Raw genomic sequence first — 19,358 nt, 5'->3', positions numbered from 1 at the left:
GAAGCATAGCTAGTAATAAAAATTTAATAATTTCAAAAGGCTTTAGACCTGTGAAAGTCTGCCCAAGCTTGTGATATTAAGCTTCTATAAATTGAATAAATATGATTGCATATAAAAGTTCTTTACTGGACTGCACATTGAAACTTGTATACACAAGGAGATTGTGAAATGAATTAAGAATAATCTGTTATACAGAAGATTTAAAAAAAATAGTAACTGAAAGATAGTGCACTATAATTAGTATGTTAGCAATCTATCAAAGTATTTAAGCATGTGCTTAATTTTAAACACTTCTGGAAGCTTGACTGGCATCACATCAGTATTCTGAAATTAAACCTGAGTAGGTATGTAAGCCTTTCTGAAGGATTTCAATTAAAAGACCATGAAGATGAGAATGCACAATRTAATAAAAGCCGACACACTAGATCTTTGATCAGAGGAGTAGTTCTCATTACCTAGAGAATCCATACAATCATATTGCAACTTATCCACAATGTTTCTTGTTCTTTATGTTCTAAAAACAGGAAGAATTCAGGCATAAGCAGGATGTTAGCATGTAGCCAAGTTGTCTTTGTGTTCTTGATGCTTGAAATTGAATTGCAAGCCTTTCATTACCTTAAACCCAATTACAAAGTCAGTAAAAAAATCCATATGAAGTAATGTACTCATTTTTTTTTTTACTGCTTTTAAACTACGGTGGCTCAAAGTACAGAATAGGATGTGTTATAAACTGATCTGCAGTCACTATATGACATGAAATGCTGCTTGCTTGTTTATTATCCTGATGCGTGTAAGACCATTTTAGTGTAACACGAGAGCAGCAATGTTGAATTGATGTGTATATGTTGTCTAGATCCAGAATAACTRCTTCAGATTGCTCAAGTTTATACAATGCTGCTACCATGATCAGAATTTGACATGTTGCTTCCACAGTCATATAACGGACTGACATAGAGGTGGCTCAGTTTAAGATGACTTTGTTCAAATTAGTTTGCTTTTCCAGAAAGGCAGAGTCTGTGTAACTTATCTCATTATTTGATACTGTCTTTGAAGTGGTAATAAGAACTTTAAAGCCTTATTCTTTAAATGGTACGTGCCTATTTAGTTGGCATTACTCAATATATAGAATAGTAATAATTATGGTTTTCTTCTTGTAGCTGGCACTAGATAAAGAGCTCGTTGACTTTGGTACTCAGGTTGTGGGGGAGAGAATTTCACGGACTGTCACCCTGACAAACTGTGGAGCTTTGGGAACAAGATTCAAAGTTCAGATGTCAGCAGATGGTAGTAGAGTAAGCAGAGCAATAGCAAAATCTTCTCCTGGACGAATGGTAGGTACAAAAGCATTTCTCTACATTGATCTAGACATTGTTTTGTAAACATAACAAAGCTCTAGATGAGTGTGCATTCTTCTTGTAAAGTACAATACATATCTCCATTTATAATATGAAACAGTTGCACAAAAAACAAGTCTGCTTTTCTTTGAAAACTGGTTGATGAAATTAGATCCATATGCAAGTTAGATGATAGATAACATTAAAAAACACTTTTAATGTCTGTTTTGTAATAGATCAGTCAACAATTCAGTGACTCTTTCCCTGAAGAGAGAGTCAGTAATAGTCCTGTGAAATCTGTGTTTGAGAAAAAGGATCAAACTTGTCATGACCATAGTGAAGAAATGACTCATTGTGTAACTCGGATGGAGCAGCAGAGGACAGAGACAAGCCTGAGCAGTAGCTGTACGGGTGAGATGATAATTAAAAAAGAACTGGCAGCGTGGTTCCCAGGCTAAGCATTATCTGTATATAGTTTTCTGTGATGAACAGTGGAATTCAGCTGGAAAAGTTACTCAGTTAATCATTCTAATAGTAATGTTACGTTTACTTGTATACTACCTCAACTATAAATCACCTACACAGCTCACAAAAGTGATTAAAAGTAATGTGCCAGCACCCTTATAGCAAAATCATTGGAGAATCTCTCTCCTCACATCCTCACAAATACATGACTGGATTTGTGGTGTTGACCGAAATCAATACGCTTGTAGCTGGTTGATATTTTTGTTAGCGTATAGATGCATATGTTCAGCGATTTTGCGTGTGTGTGTGTGTGTGTGTGTGTGTTCTTCCTTCCTTCCTTCCCTAGAAGACCTTAGTCAAGATGCATTAAACTGCAAACCAGACCTGGAAGCAAACGATGCGGAGGATGTAGTGGAACCTTCTCCTGAAGAAACACCAACTGAAATTATGCTGGGCAAGGTAGTGAATAGTCTGAGATGCATACAACATTTTCAGTGTGCTAAGCCAATATCAAGCAAATTGCTTTGGTAGTAAATGTAGAGTATGCAATCAATGCCAAGCTCAGTGAACTTTAGTGTATCACAATTACTTCTTAAAAATAAATTGCATTATGCATTTGCCCTTTCTTTTGACCTAGAAAGAGTATTTGAGCCAAAGAGACTCTGTATACTTCCTATAGTATTTTTTTTTTCTTTTTTGGTCAGAATATATTTCTGCTGTGTCATTTCATGATTATAGGAAGCCTGGTGACACCACAGAAGAAAGGACAGGAAGAATGTCTGAGAAAGGGGAGACTTGAGCCATATTAAAGAATCTGGATATGAAAGTCCAGATACTAGCTCTTATGAGCTTTCGTGGCTTTTGAAATCTATACAGAAGGCAGGAGAACTTATGTTTCATTCAGCAGAGCAAATCTTTKGATGGTAGCACAAGATAGCTTCTCCATGCATTAGTTACGTTTTCACCAGTATGACAGAAACTCTTCAGTAAACCGTGTAATACAGAGTCTTAGAGCAGAATGAAAATTATCCTGCAAGATTCTGACCACCCCAGCTGTGTCTGTATAGTATGAATATATACTGTTCCTTTATTTCGATACAAGTTACAGCTAACTACAGTAATACAGCTAGATTTTTGTGAAATTTGTTACTTATTTTTTTAGGTTACTGAAGGTGAAATTGGACCCTTCAACTCAGTCAAGCTTCAGATTATATTTACCCCAGCCATCCCTGGAGATGTACGGGCAGAGTTTGTGATTACTTTTGACAACTCACCCTGCAAACCAGTGAGTTTTTTTGTGTAAGATTTGACTCAAAACACTGTAGAAAAACTAGTTTGAAATCCTTCTGCTTATGCTTCTCTCAAAAACTACAAGAGCTCAGAAAGCTGGATTAGAACTAGGAAAGCAGGTAAATGAAAAAATATGTTTGGACATTCTAAGAAATAACAATGAGGTAGCACATGATTATATGTTATCCTATTAGAAAACATTAACTACTTGGAAACAGATTTCTAAAAATATTTTCCTTTATTCCAACCCACACAGTTTATTTTCTTCCTGATATATCAGCACTGGAGTTATTCGGCATATAACACTGAAGCTGATGTGTGAAAGCTGGGACAGATGACAACTCTAGTTACCCTTGCAGCATTTTTAATTCCACATCTTATTGGAAGTCACATCCTGCCTGGGAACAGTTCACAGAACCTTGCCTAAAAACTTAAAACTTCCGAGAAGCTCAGTTAGGCTAGTCTTGGCTCTCCCGAAGATCTACAGATGGAATATGCTACAGAAGAAGCTTAACATGCATATTGCAGGTTCCTTTGAGTAGCCTTTCAGCCCTGATAGGGAAGGATTCTTTTCTCCATGTCTGAACTATTTCATCACTGAAATACCATTTAAGGTCATTATAGGGCATAGTGCACTCTTCTGCCATTGCTGTATTTCTTTACTGGATAAACAAGTTGCAGTGCCCTTGAGTTCCTTCACATTCACTTAAACTAGATACACTTTAGATGTCATGCTGTCCAAGATATTGAAAAGAAATATTATTCCTTCATGTTTTTGTCAAAGAATCCAAACTCAAGTATACTTCATATTTTTGTGCTGGAGCACAGAAATATCTATATTTTATAAATGTCTTCCCTCCCTTTCTCTAGAGTACCTTTAATACAAATATCATTTTACTCAGCTGTAATTCATAGCAGAAACTCTTGCTCTGCTTAGATCAGTAACAATTTCAAAGACTAATAAAAACAAATACACTCTTGATTTTTATATTAACAGCTGTGCTTTAGTGCCATTGGAGTTTCTATTGATGTGCCAGTTTGGGTGCCCAATCCAAACATTGATTTAAAGATCTGTATGTATGACCGACTTTATCAGGATTGCATTGTCATTCAAAGCAGGTGAGCTACCCATTCATTATCAGTCTTATTCTATAGTTAAATAATGAGATCTTAAGTCACTAGGTGATGTGGTGAGATCCAGTTGTGCCAGATCCATTGGTTAATAAATTTCCCACAGGAAGCTGAGTAACAAGGATTTTTTTTTCCCTTTGGCATTTCAGGAAGGCTACAAGCCGTCTGAATTCTCCACTGTAGAAACTGGACTTGGATATTCTGCTATCCTAAATCCCTGTGGCCCGCAGTAGCTATGAAGCATGTGGGTTTACACGTGCCTTTCCACTCCTACAAGAGTCCCTGTGCTGTGCCTGTTCAGTCATAAAACTGTTAAGGCCCTAGGGAATAACAGTCCCACTGGGTTTCATCAGTGCAGAATTCAGACACTAAATACTAAGTAGGTAAATGTGCCTAAAGTTATAGTTTAAGTGAGCCTCAGGGTACAACTGATTCAGCCAGGAAATGCATGAAATCTCATGAAAAAATATTTTTGTAATTTCTCATTGTTATATTATATTTAAAGTCCATGAGAGATTTATGATCTAGAAGCCAGCTTCTTGCCAACTTTTCCTTACAAGATTCCAGGGCTACCATATTAAAGTCAAATGTTTGTTGAACTTACAGTCATGCCATCCAGCATCTAACAGTACTCTATCTAACCTGTCTAGTATGTTCAAAGCTGAAAGGGTCAGTTGCATTTCCCCTGCTCCATTCTGGAAATTAAGTGTTTGTAGGTAGAGCTAGACATTTGACATTTAATTTATTACACAGCATGCTAGTAAAAAGACTTGCATTTCTGATGTATATTTTTGATAATAGGATAGGATATCCCATTAGGATAATCGAAAACATCAAATCCTCTAATTAGTAGGTACTATAGTACTTTTTTGGTACTCTTTTAAAGGAGCCTCTCAGATTAATCTTTTGATTCCTTTGTTCAATAACTTCATCAAAAACTTCCACTGAAAAATCACTGCTGCTGAAAGATGGTGAGAGGAACCAGCAGAATATCCTGATAAGACATTACCAAAAAAATTACTTGAAAGTACTGTTGTATTAGAAATATATAAAATGTATTTGGTCACTGATTTGGGGAAAGATGATTTCCCCCCCCCCCCTTGTCTTCAGCAAGTATAGTAAGAGTTTTAAAGGAAAAAGCCTTACTATTGAGACTGTTGGAGTTTGAGGTTCTTGGTGCACTTGGATTTGCTTGTGAACCAATTGATGTTCAGCACTATTAGATAGTGTTCTGTCTAGGGAAATCTGGGAACTTTTCCTGATGTGCTTTGCCTTATGCCTTGTGAACTCACCAATAATCAGGAATACTAAAATGGAAATTCAGTCACTAGTCTTTCCAGACTAGGGATAAGATGCTGGTTAAATCACTTCAATCTTTTTGCATTTTCTGTAAAATTGGAAGGATGCAACTTTTCCTAATCCATATAGATGTTGCATGTTGCAGTGGAATGGTGGATACTGTGCAAGCACGTGGACAGTGAACAAATAGCAATTTAAAGAAAAATCCATGTAGGTACTTCCATAATCCACACTAGTAGCATCTGAAGACTGTTTCTGTTTGCACTGTAATGTAAAAATTGTTTTAGCTCATTGGCTCCTAGAGGCTTCTTGCTACTAGAAAGTGGTTATCTGAACAGTCTTTGTTTGTGGGTGCTTGGTGTCTTCTCTCTGTCTAATGTGTAACTATCAGCTAGATGCTTAGCATTCCTATTTTAACAACAAATCCCTATCTTAGATTCTAATAAAATGTATGCTGTTAGGATTGCGATGAGGATTTGTGGGTGAGGGGGTGGAATATGACTTTTTTGTTGTTTTTTGCTTTTTACTGTTTCTGTTAGAAGTCATCCATTCTGACCTCTTACCAGACTTGCAGACTGCAGAAATTCTTTGCAGTTGGAAAGAAATGAGTAGAGCTGTTATCTCAGAAATTTAGCTTACAGATGCAACAAGCACAAGTTACATAAGAGATTTCACTAGGTCTATATAACTCAGGGGAAAAAATAAAAGTGTAGAAACAAAATAACTTTCTTAATGAAACCTTAGGATTTTTAGGTATTCCAAAGATAGAAGTGCATACCCAGAGCCAAGGACAATTATTAAGCTAGCAATGAAGTGTCTTAAGTGCTGTCAACTTGTGACAAACTATTGTCTTGGTTTGTAATARCTCCACATACAAACTGTACATCAGCTAAAGATCTATTATTTTGAAGTCTCTAAACTTCGTAGCAACTATGTACTTAAGGAGACCAAAGCTGTAGTTACTTGTAACACAGCTGAAAAGGCTCTTGTCAATTCCTGAAATGCTTTAGCTAGTGCGAACTAAGGTTTGAATCCAGTAGTCCTGAAATCTTATTAGCATAACTTCTAAAATACAGATAAATTAAATGTTAATTAGTTATTTTTTTTAAAATGTGTTTTTGAATTCTAGATTGTTCTTACAAATGTCTCCTCCCATCCTTGACTGGTTATAGGAAAAAAAAAAAAACCCACAGATTTTCAGAGATGATCAGCTAGATTTTGAGGGCAAAGTCTGGCCCAGCACCTGTGAGAGATGTTCTGTTAGAATAGCTTTTTGTTCACTACAAGTTCACACAAACTGCCAACAGCAACAGAGCAGAAAACTTCTGTTCCTGTACCTTAGTGCTGCAGCAATTTTTATCATCATAATTATATTATTAGTAGGAGATCAAGTTTTCTGTAGTTAGATATCTCAGGCACTTAGTGTCCCAGCAAGCTCTGTAGAATTTTAAATTGTTAATTAATACTTTTTGTTTTCTTTCTGGTGACACAGAAGATGGTAATCACAAAGCATAGCTATGGAACATAAAGGGTGAAAGTGTCTCACCAGAATCCTATCCAAAATAGATCACTTTGAAATGTAATTTCTTTGGCAGGTTATAATCTGCACTGATTTAACGAAGCAGTATGTAGTTCTTAGTCTGTCAATGGTCAGAAATCATTCCAGGCTCCCAGGACCTTATGCTATAGTTGTTGACTGAGAGCAGACCATCTGGACTGACAGCTTGTTAACCAGTCAGAAAGCAGGAAAATGACACACTGAAATATTTGTAAATTGCTTGGCAATTTTGCACATAGGCATAAAAAATGCAGGATGTGGTTTTTGGCTATCACCATATTATAGTATGGCCAGAATTCAGTAAACAGTGAGATGTTTCCTTAGCTTCCAGTACACCATTCATTGGGCAAATTGATCACAAGTTGTCTAGTAGAGGAACTGGCAGCATCAGCTCAGCTCTACTATTGTTCCTAGACTTGTAAAATCTCTGTTGTGGAAGAGAAGTTACAAGAGATTTATGGATCTTTTAAAAAGAGGTCAGCACAATTTTGAGAAGGAAAAAGCAGCTCTCACTACATTTGCTGGCATAAGAAAATCCCCCTAGCACAGCTGAAATGGATTTTTTTCCTTACCTATACAGACTTAATTGTCTGTTGTTGAAGATTTTGAGTTCATTATGATAAGAATGTGGATGAGCAGAATTCACAAATGGCTACATTTTGATGTTCTATTTAGGCATACTGTGGCCTTCCAGGTTCATTATTTTGATTCTTCTGGCTCCATACGGGAACATTTAGTGCTTGTTAGCAGACTAAGCAGCATCTAGATATCTTTGGCTCCACTTAGGGGTGGCTGGTGTTCATTTTTCCATTTCTCAGAAAGGGTAACAGGTTATTATTTGCTATATCCCACCTACTACATCACTACAAAATGTAGACCCAGTAGTACAAGAGGACTGCTCTTTTCCATCTTGAGTAGGTTCTGTGCTGCAGCTAGGACCAACTAGGTATCTTAAAAACATTGCATGAATCATTTCTGTTGATTCCAATAGAGGGAATATATGCTAGGAACAAATAATTAACTGGTATTTCACAATAATTTGGTTTTGACTTTCTCCTGACCTGATTTATCACTATGCACTTTGATAATTATGTTCCCATCAGCTGTATACATTGCTTGAAATACAGCTGGGTTTGCTCACAGTACTTCCAAAATCTTGTTTTCTATACTTAGCTTAAAAGAGAATACAACTGTGTGATTTTGCCATAAGTTTTACATGCCCTTCATTTTCAAAGGAGGCTTAGAATAGTTGCAATCCTAATGTAGAGGAGAAATGCAAGAGGGGGAAGGGAAAAAAACTCCCAGAGCAAATGTAGTTGCTGATCTGGCAACATGCACAGCCCCTAAGCCACCTAAGCATGTCTGATCTGTTTGCAGAGCAAAAGCTGCRCTGCGATTGAAGTTTGAAGTATGCAAAGAATTGAGTAGGCATATGGAGCTTCTTCCAAAAACAGGTTACATTCAAGCTCAGTCATCCTTCAATGTGCAGCTGAAGTTTCTGCCCAGGTAACCTAACAATATTAATCATTTCTGGTATTTAAGATGATCTGTAAGAAGCTATCAGCATAAAATCTGAGCAAGTCAAAGGTTATTGGGTTTTTTTTTTGTTTGTTTGTTTGTTTGTTTTTTCCTCCCCTTCACACCTACTGATTGGAGTAGGCTGGACTCCACCCTGCTGATATCAGAGTAGTCCCAGTCTTCCTTCCGTCTCCCTTGTAAAAGATGCCAGATGCTCAAGGAGGAAATTAACTTGGATCATATTCCTGTGAGGAAATGCTTTTCCTGTGGTGAGAGCAGCAGTGTGAAAATCTTAACAGTTGCAATTCTGGTATATTGCTTCCGTTTCTGTGGGGAACCTATTCTTACACAGAAGAGAGGTTAGTTAGGCAGGTGGCTATTTCGCAGATCACTGGTGATATCACTTTTGGACAAGTACTCCTGTGCTTGCTAAGTAAGTTACGAACAGTTGGACTTCCTGTTTATATCCCTGCTACCCATGTAACTTTTTCTCTAAAATATGAATGTATTGATTTTATATTTCATGTGTCATTTTACATAACAATATCTTCTACGATGCTAAAAGCCCTATTCTAGCAAGTTTCTCTATTTCACTTCATAATGCATCTACATATGCAAACATAACTCAACTATAAAAATTAACAAGTCCAATTCTTTTTTAATTTAAATGCGAAATTCCTATTGACCATTGTCTTAACCTTATCATTGTTATTTTAAAGAATTTAGTGGGACATTTCCTTTGAAATATGAACTGAATGATTAGATCTCAATGCTGATATATAGCCAAATATTTCAGTGGCTTCAGTTATTTCAAATTTAAACCTGATTTTTGTAAGGACAAAAAGCAAAGTATTAGGTGTAGTAATTTTTGGTGCATGCCTGCTGCTTTTTTTTTTTTTTTTTTTTTTTTTTTTTTTTTTTTTTTTTTTTTTTTTTTTTTTTTTTTTTTTTTTTTTTTTTTTTTTTTTTTTTTTNAATAGAGGTTATCTAGCTCCTTCCATATAAGTATGTTTGGATTTTCTCTGATGTGCTCAACATCTCTGGAAATCAGACCTTTACATGCTAAAATGAGTCTAAGCACCGATATCAAAGTTATCACCAGGTTAGTGTTTGAAGAAAGTACAAGTATTTACAAATATTTACAAATTTTCCAACATTTCAGATACTATCAGATTTCAACAACAGCAACTGTTATTATGGTATTTTTCAGTTTCTAAAGTTCAATGATGTAAAACACTAGCACTTATTGAGTGGAGAGAGGCATAGCTTAGATTTAGAACACTAGTCTGTCTTTAAAAAATGAGAATGCTTCAGAAAGGAGATTTGATGACATTAAGACATTTCTGACACACAAAACTAAGCATCTAGCTGTTTTAGCATATAAATCAATTTTAGAAAGGCAGTGTGTGTGTATGAGGGAGAGCAACAGAGAGAAAGATGAGCTTGGTACAAGCTTGATGTAATATACTGAGCTAGTGGTGCATTTCTGGAAATTGACTTAGTACTACAAGGTCATTCTTCTCAGGAGAAAGAATACCTGCACTTAAAACAAAACAAAATAAAAAGAAATGCTTACTGAGCAAGGTTAAGTGAAAAGATTGACTGATAGCTTGGAAACTCTCCCAAGTATTTTATGCACATTAAAATGCTTGGTCAGATGATACTATGCTCTTAACTATATGGCTGCTTCCAGCAAAGACATAATTTCTGTATATTTGAAAGCAAATTCTCTTTTCTGTCTCTTTTTCCCTGACTTTCAGAATTACCAAATATTGTGTCTTTTAGTTTTTCTGCATTTGGAACTAGTCTTGCAGATGCTGGCAGCCTAAATCGGATTTGTCTCGTATGCTTGTCATGTTAATTGTCATGTTAATGACACTTCCAGAGAACTATAGCAAGGATTTCACTATCTTTTTCCCAAAGCATAACAGCTAACTTAGAGCCTGTGGCTGTGTGTGTGTAGTTATAGTTATTTTTTTTTCTCTGGATTATTCTGCAACAAGCAAATGACTTCTGTTTTTTTTTAATGTCCTGTCATAAAGTGAAAACCGACACTTCATTCCTACCTTATGTTTAACTCAGTTTCTATCTTTAAGCAAGTTTGCAATCCATTTGAAGATCACAGATCTTCTAAAGTCACATTTCAGATTTGTGAAACAAAAGCCAGTAAGATTACAGATCACCATGGTGATTATGAGTGAGTATAATTTATTCATTAACTGTTCTTTAAAAATACACTACAAAATTACATGTAATTACAAAATTGGTAGCAAGAGCAGTATCACTGTGGAGACCTAAGAACAGGAAACAATTCACTCTGATGTTGTAAGGCACTATAAATAGACCAGTGGAGCTAAAAAAGCTAGAGCTTTTGTATTGTCTTGGCTTGAAGCACTGAAACTGAGCTTAGGATAGAAAGATGTTTCAGCAACAGAAAACCCACGTATTCCCTATAAATGACTAATCTGGTATGTAATCAGATGCTGTTGGTCTCCAAGTTTGTTTCCCTTAGGCAGCTTGCCTTTATGTCTTTCTGGTATCTTGTGATCCAATTGGTAATGTCTCAAATAGGCTGGCAATTAATTGTCATCAATGTAGACAAGGTTGCAGAGGTGGGTTTGGTTATTAGCAGTGGTTGCAACGAAAATGCAGAAGGYTTACATTCTGATTATAGAGGAAGCTTTATTTTTTTCAGAATTTTAAGGAATGTTTGGATGACATTGGATGGAATCTTTGGTAAGAACACAAATGAGTGCAACCCYCGGGAAATAACTTTCTTAAACTCCTGTGTGTCCACAAACCTGTCTTAAAAAATCTAGCATTAATATACGAGGTCAATTATTCTAACTACATTGCTAGATATCCTTGTAATCAGTGCGTAGCTGCTCAGAGCAGATTGTCTGGAGGTATGCTATTCTCCAGGAAATCCATGACAAGTCCACAATATTTCTGATATAACTGCACTTTCTTGGATAGAAGGCAGATCTTCATAGGTCATTGATTTTTTTTTTGATTGCTCTTTCTGTTTAGCATTTTGCCTAATACTTGCTATGTAGGACATACAAGATTTTAATTAGACTTCATTTCAGTGAAGCATTGGATTTGGTGCTTAACCACAAGTAAGTGAATACTCTTATTTGAGCACAAATATTGTGCTAAATTTCAAGACTTGAAGAATAAAACTTTTGGATCTTATTTAATAGAATCATTTTGTTTGTTTGCTTGCTTCAGGAATACATCCATCAAAACTTTATTATTCCCATTTGCTAGAAAATAGTCAAGGTACTTTTATGAAACTGAGTATGTTTTTCAATTTTAGGCACTCCCTTCCTGAAGATGCAGGGAACTATTTTGATGAGGAGACAAGAGTTCTGGAAGTTCCAATGACAATACTGATTGCAGATAAGGTTAGTGATTTTTATTATACTGGTTACCAGACTGACAGTAGATGTTTTAGTTGAATATGATCTTAATGATGTTAAATCCTAGTCCTTATTAAATCCTAAAATTAGTTTACTAGTTGAAGTCCTATGACAATAGTAAAAGGTTCTCAAGGTGTTAATACAGAATGGATAGTTCCTTTAAAATGTAAAACTTAGAAAATGAAATCCTTTCTACTTACTTGTGACTTATTCCCTAGAGATTTCTTTTATACCAATGAATTTTAAAATACCACAGCACAGCCTTTTATTCTGATCTGTATTGTATTGTACAAGTAGCATACTCTTATGGCTTATGCTTTCTGGAGATGCAGGTTTGTTTCTATTCTAGCATATGGAATTTAAGATGATAAATACAGATTCTTTTGGCAATTTTGTTTACAGAAGAGACATTTCTTACTGTTTATATTTAAAGATCAGTGAGACTGAAGTTCAAAATAGATATGCTACATTGCTGTCAGGGARTAGGGTAGAAATATCTTCTTTGTACTTATATTTTTGAATGTCATTTCAGTTAAATTTTGTGCTTACAATAGTAGATATACAGTTTTTACCAGCACTCTTGCATTTGTTTCAGACTAAACCTGTTAATTTTACTGTCCATGCAATTGTTACTACTTCTGATATGGAAATTAGTCCAGCAGAAATACATTTTGGATACTGCACAATCTATGAAGCTGTGCAGACAAATGTCACACTAACAAACAAATCCATTTTGCCACAAGAGTTTGGATTTGTGGGACTTCCAGAGGTATGCAGTTATTCTTCCTACACCTCTTCTATTAAAATATATGTAATTGTGAAATTGCCTTTCAATGTGAGTGTAAATAAATCTTGAGATGGTTCTGGCAAACTTGTGGAAATACTCCTACTAGCAGCACTGAGAAGACATGCAGATTAATTCTGTTACTGATTTGTGTAAATTCCATCTTATAGTAGTGTAAGCATTTTCCAAGCAGTGAATCTTACGACAGCAATACACATCTCCAAGGAGATTTTACTCTTCTCCACTACCTAACATCAGTACGCTAATTTTATTCTATTAGAATGCTTATTTTTCCCCCAGGAGATCTAATAACAGAATACTTGATACATTTTTCCTTCAGATTCATAGGCTGTATATATGCTACTAAATAAAACAGGGTGAGGGAAATTGCTCTGGTCTTGAGGCTGATGGATATAGCATAGTTTTTGTCCAAATGTGTAAACTCTCTTTGCTCTCAAAGCAGGGCCATATCAAAACTGCCTACTGGGAAACATCTCCTGAACTGTGCCTAAATGTTCACATGTAGGCTAAAGCACTCATGGGAAATGCCAGTTTCTAGAGGGCTAAGATTATTTTTAATTTATTTTTTCTTCAAAAATCAGCTGTTCAAGCTTGATACAATGCCATGATGATCACATAAGAAACTAGTTTGCAGGTTGGAATTCTGAAGGAACCTGACACTTAATCAAAGCATTCTCCCTTCCTCTGTTCCTTTAAGGACTAAACCCAAGAAGTTAACTGACAGAAACTGGAATTCCAGCTTTCAGAGTTTTATTTATAAGATGTGCTTCACGATTATCTTAAACTGCAATTGAAAGACATTATTGAATTGCTTTCAGCTCATATAAACACAAGACAATATACATTTCTAGGTATTAAACTGGTACTTGTCCCCAGGGTATCTGCACATCATATAATTAGCATCAGCTTTTCAAAGTTTTAGGGGAACAGTTGAGATCTTTATCATATTTCATTCAGTTTTACATGAAGAGTAAACAGACATCATTGGGAAGGGTGATTGCCATAGATGGTATGAAGTCAGGAGATAAGACTGTGCAAAAGTCTGAATTATTAATTTCTGCTTGTCAAGGTATTCTGGAATTAGAATCTTACAAATCAGCCAGATACTAATCACTGTTACTCAGACAAAAGTTTCTAACAAAGAGCTTTCCCTAACATTTATACATTTAATAATATTTTTCTTATCTTGCTATTTTGAAGTTTGTTGAAATTCAACCCAATGATGGACTTGGAATTCTTCTTCCCCTTGAAAGCCTGACATTGGACATAATCTTTAAAGCCAACAAGGCAAAAGAATATAACTTTGAACTAACCTGCAAATCAGAGATTAATAGGTATGTTAAGAAACTGGTTGAGTAGTAGGTAATGTGGAAGTCTAAATCACAGTGGATTTCCACAGTTAAGATAAGCCAGTCCAATAAGGAAATGCACTGTGTACTTTTAGAAGGTGACATTATCTGTAGGATAGAACTGTGAGACAGGCTGGAATTCTCTAGTTCACAAGAGTTGCTCAGTTCCTGGTAGTTTCATTTTTCGTTTCCATGTCTCTTTACTGAGATGAATTTTACGTTTTACTCTTTTCCTGTCCYGTTTGGAGTTTATGCATGTCAAGTATCCAAGCTGTGAGTTTGCCTCAAGTCTTGTTAACCTGTAATGTTCTGCTTAATTTCTCAGCAAAATTACTGAAAGGCTTTTTTTCCTAAAAATGGTTTATTCATTAAGCTAGTGCTACTAAATTAATGATGGCAAAAACTCTGATTTAATTGGATGTACTTCTAGAAGTTCACAGAGGAAGAATTCAAACAGGGAATCTCTAGCCAATTGTGCGTTAAAAATAGATAGTAGTATTGTTCATCTTTAGGCAAAATTTCCATTGCATGYTTGAGAAGTTATGCTTGTATAGGGACTATAGGATTGGATCCCTGGTTTCTGAACTGGTTAAGAGTCTATTGTATGCTGAGATAATTTATGATGTGTTTATTTTTAGACAATTCAAGCTGTCATGCAAAGCCRTTGGAGTCCACCCACCTCTTGAATTGTCTCATTCCTTAGTTCAGTTTGCTGCAACAGCTTTAAATGGTGTATCTACAGCAACACTCCATGTAATAAATTCCCATGAAAGTGTCAACAGCTTTACTCATGCTGTCCCAAGAATTGGCAATGGGGAAATTGCCTGTGTTGGACCCACTTCCTTTGAATTCCATGTACCGGAAGACTGTCCTGTGACAATTACACCTTCTGTTGGGACTGTGTTGCCTGGGAAGGTAAATTCATTTCAAATGTCGAACTTTCTTAGAAATATTTTGATCATCTATGACCCTGCAAATGCTGTAGCTCATAAATGAAGTGCAAAACATATAATATGTTACTAGTATAGCTGGAATATTTCGTATTGTTTGAAATAATGTTTTAAATTGGAATCAAGGGGTTAATCATCAGTCTGGCTAATGGTTTATAAGAGTTGTCACCTTTAATGTTCTTTCCCAATGTTATCATTATGATTTACTTGAACCTTTAAGCAACAAAAACAGCGGTAAAAAAGCTGCAAGTGACCATATCCTGAGATTCATCTCATTCACTTTGATAAACACAATTTTGTTTTTCCAAGTTTGCTGTCAAGTGTATGTTCCTAATGAGCTTTGTAGGTGTAACGCATGTATGAGGGCTGAATTCCGCCTATCATTCTTGTCTATGCTCTCACATTCCCAGAAAAGCTTGATTCAAGTGTCCTTCAGACCAACATTGTCAGATCAGCTTATCAGAGAAGAGGCAATGCGGCTTTGCAGAGCAGCTGTGACAAGGGCAGAAATACAAGTAAGATGCTAAGCACTAGCACGTGCTGTTGGTCTGTCAATTCCAGTGATTTGTTTTTCCGGGTGGTATTTTTATCCTAAAACAATTTGCATATTAATGAAGTGCAGACTAATGAGCTTTGAYCTGTGTATACAGGACAAAGCATAACTATACTATCGTACTGAATGTGTAGTCTGTTTACTGAACAATAATTCAATTTCATAATACTTTCAAAAGCATTTCTAGAGCATTTTTTGAAATGGGATTTGCAGCTAACTGGTGTAAGTACTCTATAAAATGTTATTCTGCTTCTTACAGATTGACAGCATATATGGAATTTATATGTAATCCTATGGTTCAGTTATATATATATCAGCATCTATGGTGGTCTTTCCTTATGAGGAATAGATAAAATTATAATGAAGCATACAGTGTTTTACTCATCTGCTGCAGTGGGAAACTTTTTTAAGATGGAAAAAAAATCCATTTTAATTTAATTTTACCTTATTAAAAGTGTGACAACTACTGTCTACTGTTTGTTACCCTAATCGTATTGCTGTTATCTTGCTTTGTTCAGTGCATCATCATATGGTCTGTTAGGTTAAAAATTTTAGTAGGAATTGGTTATCCAAATACTTCAGATTATAAATTTCACATTGTATAATTTCTGAGGGGTGTCTGTGTATATTTACAGACAAAGAAGAAAGACGAGAAGACAAAGAAATTAAGCATTTCCTCTATCAGACAGCAGTCTTCCAAACAGCTTGCAAGAGACAGAGGCAGTAAATACCTGACTTCTGTATATAGTTCTGAGCAACCAAAATCTGAAGAGATAAAACCTACGTAAGTCAGTAAAAGCATCCTCTATTATATAGGCAACAAATAGCCTTTATAGGTGGTTTAATAGATCTATTAAACCCTACAGGTGGAAAAGAAATCAAGGTGTAGTCAAGAAATATCTTTAGTCATATCACAAATGCTGTTAGTAATACTATTAAGCCACCCAATAAGTAAACACAAAGAGCTCAGCAGATCTCTTTCTTTTTCCTCTGCATCTTACTAAGATGATTCCTACTCTTGGATTTTCTAGTTCTGAAGCTTATATGGCAGCTCAGACTTTCCTGATCAGGAATTTCAGAGGGAGGTTTGAAAAATACATCATACCCTGTTTTGTTGCAAGTGGAGATACTGATGGAAAAAGAAGCTCTGAAGATCTAAGCTGCAGGTATTCTACAAGCAAATAGCTTGAAACAAGACATTTTTAGCTCACGATAGGTCAGAAATTTCAGAGGAAGGTGGTAGGCATGTTGATTATTCATTTGGAGGAAATTTTGTTTTCTCATCTTAATTGTTTATGGTAGAAACTCATGTTTACACCCCACTAATTAAATAATCTAACAAATTAATATCAAAACATCTTAGAGAATAACTATATGAAAAGTTTAATAGCCAGATGTAGTTCATCTTTCTGCTTAGGCATGCAAAGGAGCAGCCACCAAAAAGTATATATTTGTTCTGTTATACCAGTTTAATGATACTCTGTCACATGAGCAGAATAAGAATAGCTTTCTGACACGAGTTTTTATTTGTGTGATCTAAGAGCAAACACCTTTTTACTTATCTCCCTAGCCCTTATAATACCTTGTATCTGGAGCTGCACTGTCCAGCTGTAGCACCATCTGTTGTGGTCACTTCAGATAATGGGGAAAACACAATCAATTTTGGTGATGTCGCAGTAGGTAGGAGATTTGAATTCAAGTTTGGGGGTTTTTCTCTGTCTTTAACTTCTTCTGAGCATAGTTTTGTTACTTTCTTTTACATTGTTCAGTTGATTTTTTTTTTTCCAAAAGTCAATATAGAAATTAGCCCCATAATAGGTACTCAGATGAAAAATTAGGAGCCTACCTAGCCAACTGAGGCATGTTAAAGCCTGCTTGATTCTGAAACATGGAATCAGGAGCTCTATTATGACTGTCTAAATTTGACCAAATGTTTTGGTGAGCTTTTGACTATGTATTAGTCATATAAATGGAATAAACATTTAGCACAGGTAGAAGCAGAGGTAAAAAGGAGTAACTTGGAATTGAGCATAAACAGTTTCTGAAATCTTGTTTTCATTCCTGTTAGGCCATAGAAGAATTAAGCAAATTACAATACAAAATATCTCCCTAGAGCAGCTGGAAGTATCCTTGTTTGTAACATGTAAGTTAATCTGCTATTCAGTTGCCGTTTAATTTGATCCTGTACCAATAGGAATGCCATTTGTAAGAGCAAGAAGGAGATAGCATATTTCAGACTTAGTACATATCCATCAGAGTAAGACAGGATGTGATGTGAAGGAGGAGGTGACCCACTGGAAAGCTCATTCTGTTCCACTCTTTTGACTAGAAATACTCTGCAAAGAACCAAACTTGAGTAGCACTTAGCACATTCTAAACAGTAAAAGCTACTGAAAACAAAGCCAGCTTCAATATGGCATACATGTGAAACAGGATCAACAACTCAATTTTTGCACAGTACTTCTCTGAATTTCTGAATATCTCATAAGAAGAAGCAACTACATTTGCTTTCACTTTGGCCTGGTTTAAGTTGTGTGGGATAGTATGAGAAGATGTCATTATCTCAGATATTAAGGTGTAAATGATCCATTCCAGGCAAGAGCTGGAAATGGAGTTCCATGGAGATCCTATTAACTAGAAAAGAATCTTTGGCTACTTGAATTGTGTGCAAAAGATTTAGGTTATTTATTTATTTAATTTTTTTTCTCCGAGTTAGTTTCTGATCTCTGGAAAAGCTTGTAGATGATTGGGTAACACCTATGTATGATCTGAACAATACCTACAATCTATTCTTATATCTTTCCTCCGATTWCGTTTATAAACTTATTTTTCCTTGAGTTGCACTGTTTTAGCTAGGATTTTCAATTCTGAATCCCAGTGGTCCCTTCTTGTTGGTCAGACCGGTTGGAATGCTTCAGCCAGGGGAAAATAAAACTCTTATCATCTCTTTTTGTCCAAATGAGAATAAATGGGTAAGTAAAAGAAATACAATGGTAAGCAGAAAAGAACGAAGAAGGGGCTGTGTAATACACACGTGTGTGTGCAYACACACACTACCAACTCAGATGTGTCTGCCTAATAATAAGCAAAACTTTGCTGCCTGTACATAGCCCCTCTGAACATTTGGCTCTTTGTCCATGTACTGAATCCGGGAGTTCTGTAGTAATGGTCCATTCTAGTCTGTGTGTTCCTTCAGCAAATGGACTGACTAATGGAGACATCCTTTTTGGCAGTTTTTTGAAACATTGGACATCTGGACTGTAAAAACTAATCTAACCCTAAGCATCATTGGTCATGGGGTGATGCCATCAACTGTCTGCTCTGTGGAAGAAGTACTCAATATGGGATACGTCATAGCCAAAGAGAAAGTGACTTCCACATTCAAGGTAAATCCTGATCTGTGAACTCCGTGCTGAACTGGAAAGCCTACCAGCCATTTCTGGAAGCAGGAAGATGGCTTCTGTAGTTTCCACCCTGGCAGCATGTAAGGCTGAGTAGCTTTAGACAAAAGAATGTAACTTTAAAAGTGCATCTGGCAGAGTGATTTGAGACTGAGACAGGTAACAAAGCTGTGTAAGGTGGATTTCTTTGGCTGGTTCTACATTGCCTGCAGTATTCTCCCTGTACAATAGAGATGCAGTACCTCTATAAAAGAAAAAGAAATGCATCTGTGTGATCTTTTTC

General features: G+C 35.9%; 1 protein-coding gene across 1 annotated transcript in view; it reads left to right on the top strand.

Annotated features, from left to right (window-relative positions):
- CFAP74 (cilia and flagella associated protein 74) overlaps positions 1 to 19,358 on the top strand; it is an 83,935-nt gene that overhangs the window by 58,855 nt on the left and 5,722 nt on the right. The window contains exons 14-30 of the mRNA XM_085307144.1: positions 1,158 to 1,331; positions 1,571 to 1,745; positions 2,146 to 2,258; positions 2,962 to 3,084; positions 4,087 to 4,208; positions 8,455 to 8,583; positions 11,915 to 12,002; positions 12,613 to 12,786; positions 14,023 to 14,156; positions 14,810 to 15,086; positions 15,532 to 15,636; positions 16,310 to 16,458; positions 16,706 to 16,840; positions 17,245 to 17,354; positions 17,743 to 17,798; positions 18,527 to 18,646; positions 18,908 to 19,060. Of these exons, the coding sequence (XP_085163270.1) occupies positions 1,158 to 1,331; positions 1,571 to 1,745; positions 2,146 to 2,258; positions 2,962 to 3,084; positions 4,087 to 4,208; positions 8,455 to 8,583; positions 11,915 to 12,002; positions 12,613 to 12,786; positions 14,023 to 14,156; positions 14,810 to 15,086; positions 15,532 to 15,636; positions 16,310 to 16,458; positions 16,706 to 16,840; positions 17,245 to 17,354; positions 17,743 to 17,798; positions 18,527 to 18,646; positions 18,908 to 19,060 (2,337 nt within the window). The remainder of the gene's footprint in view (positions 1 to 1,157; positions 1,332 to 1,570; positions 1,746 to 2,145; positions 2,259 to 2,961; positions 3,085 to 4,086; positions 4,209 to 8,454; positions 8,584 to 11,914; positions 12,003 to 12,612; positions 12,787 to 14,022; positions 14,157 to 14,809; positions 15,087 to 15,531; positions 15,637 to 16,309; positions 16,459 to 16,705; positions 16,841 to 17,244; positions 17,355 to 17,742; positions 17,799 to 18,526; positions 18,647 to 18,907; positions 19,061 to 19,358) is intronic.

The sequence above is a fragment of the Rhea americana genome, unplaced genomic scaffold, assembly GCF_003343005.1.
Source record: "Rhea americana isolate MKP2758 unplaced genomic scaffold, rheAme1 scaffold_254, whole genome shotgun sequence".
Classification (NCBI taxonomy): domain Eukaryota; kingdom Metazoa; phylum Chordata; class Aves; order Rheiformes; family Rheidae; genus Rhea; species Rhea americana.
Note: the sequence above shows the minus strand (reverse complement) of the source record. Positions and strands in the feature narration are given on the sequence as shown.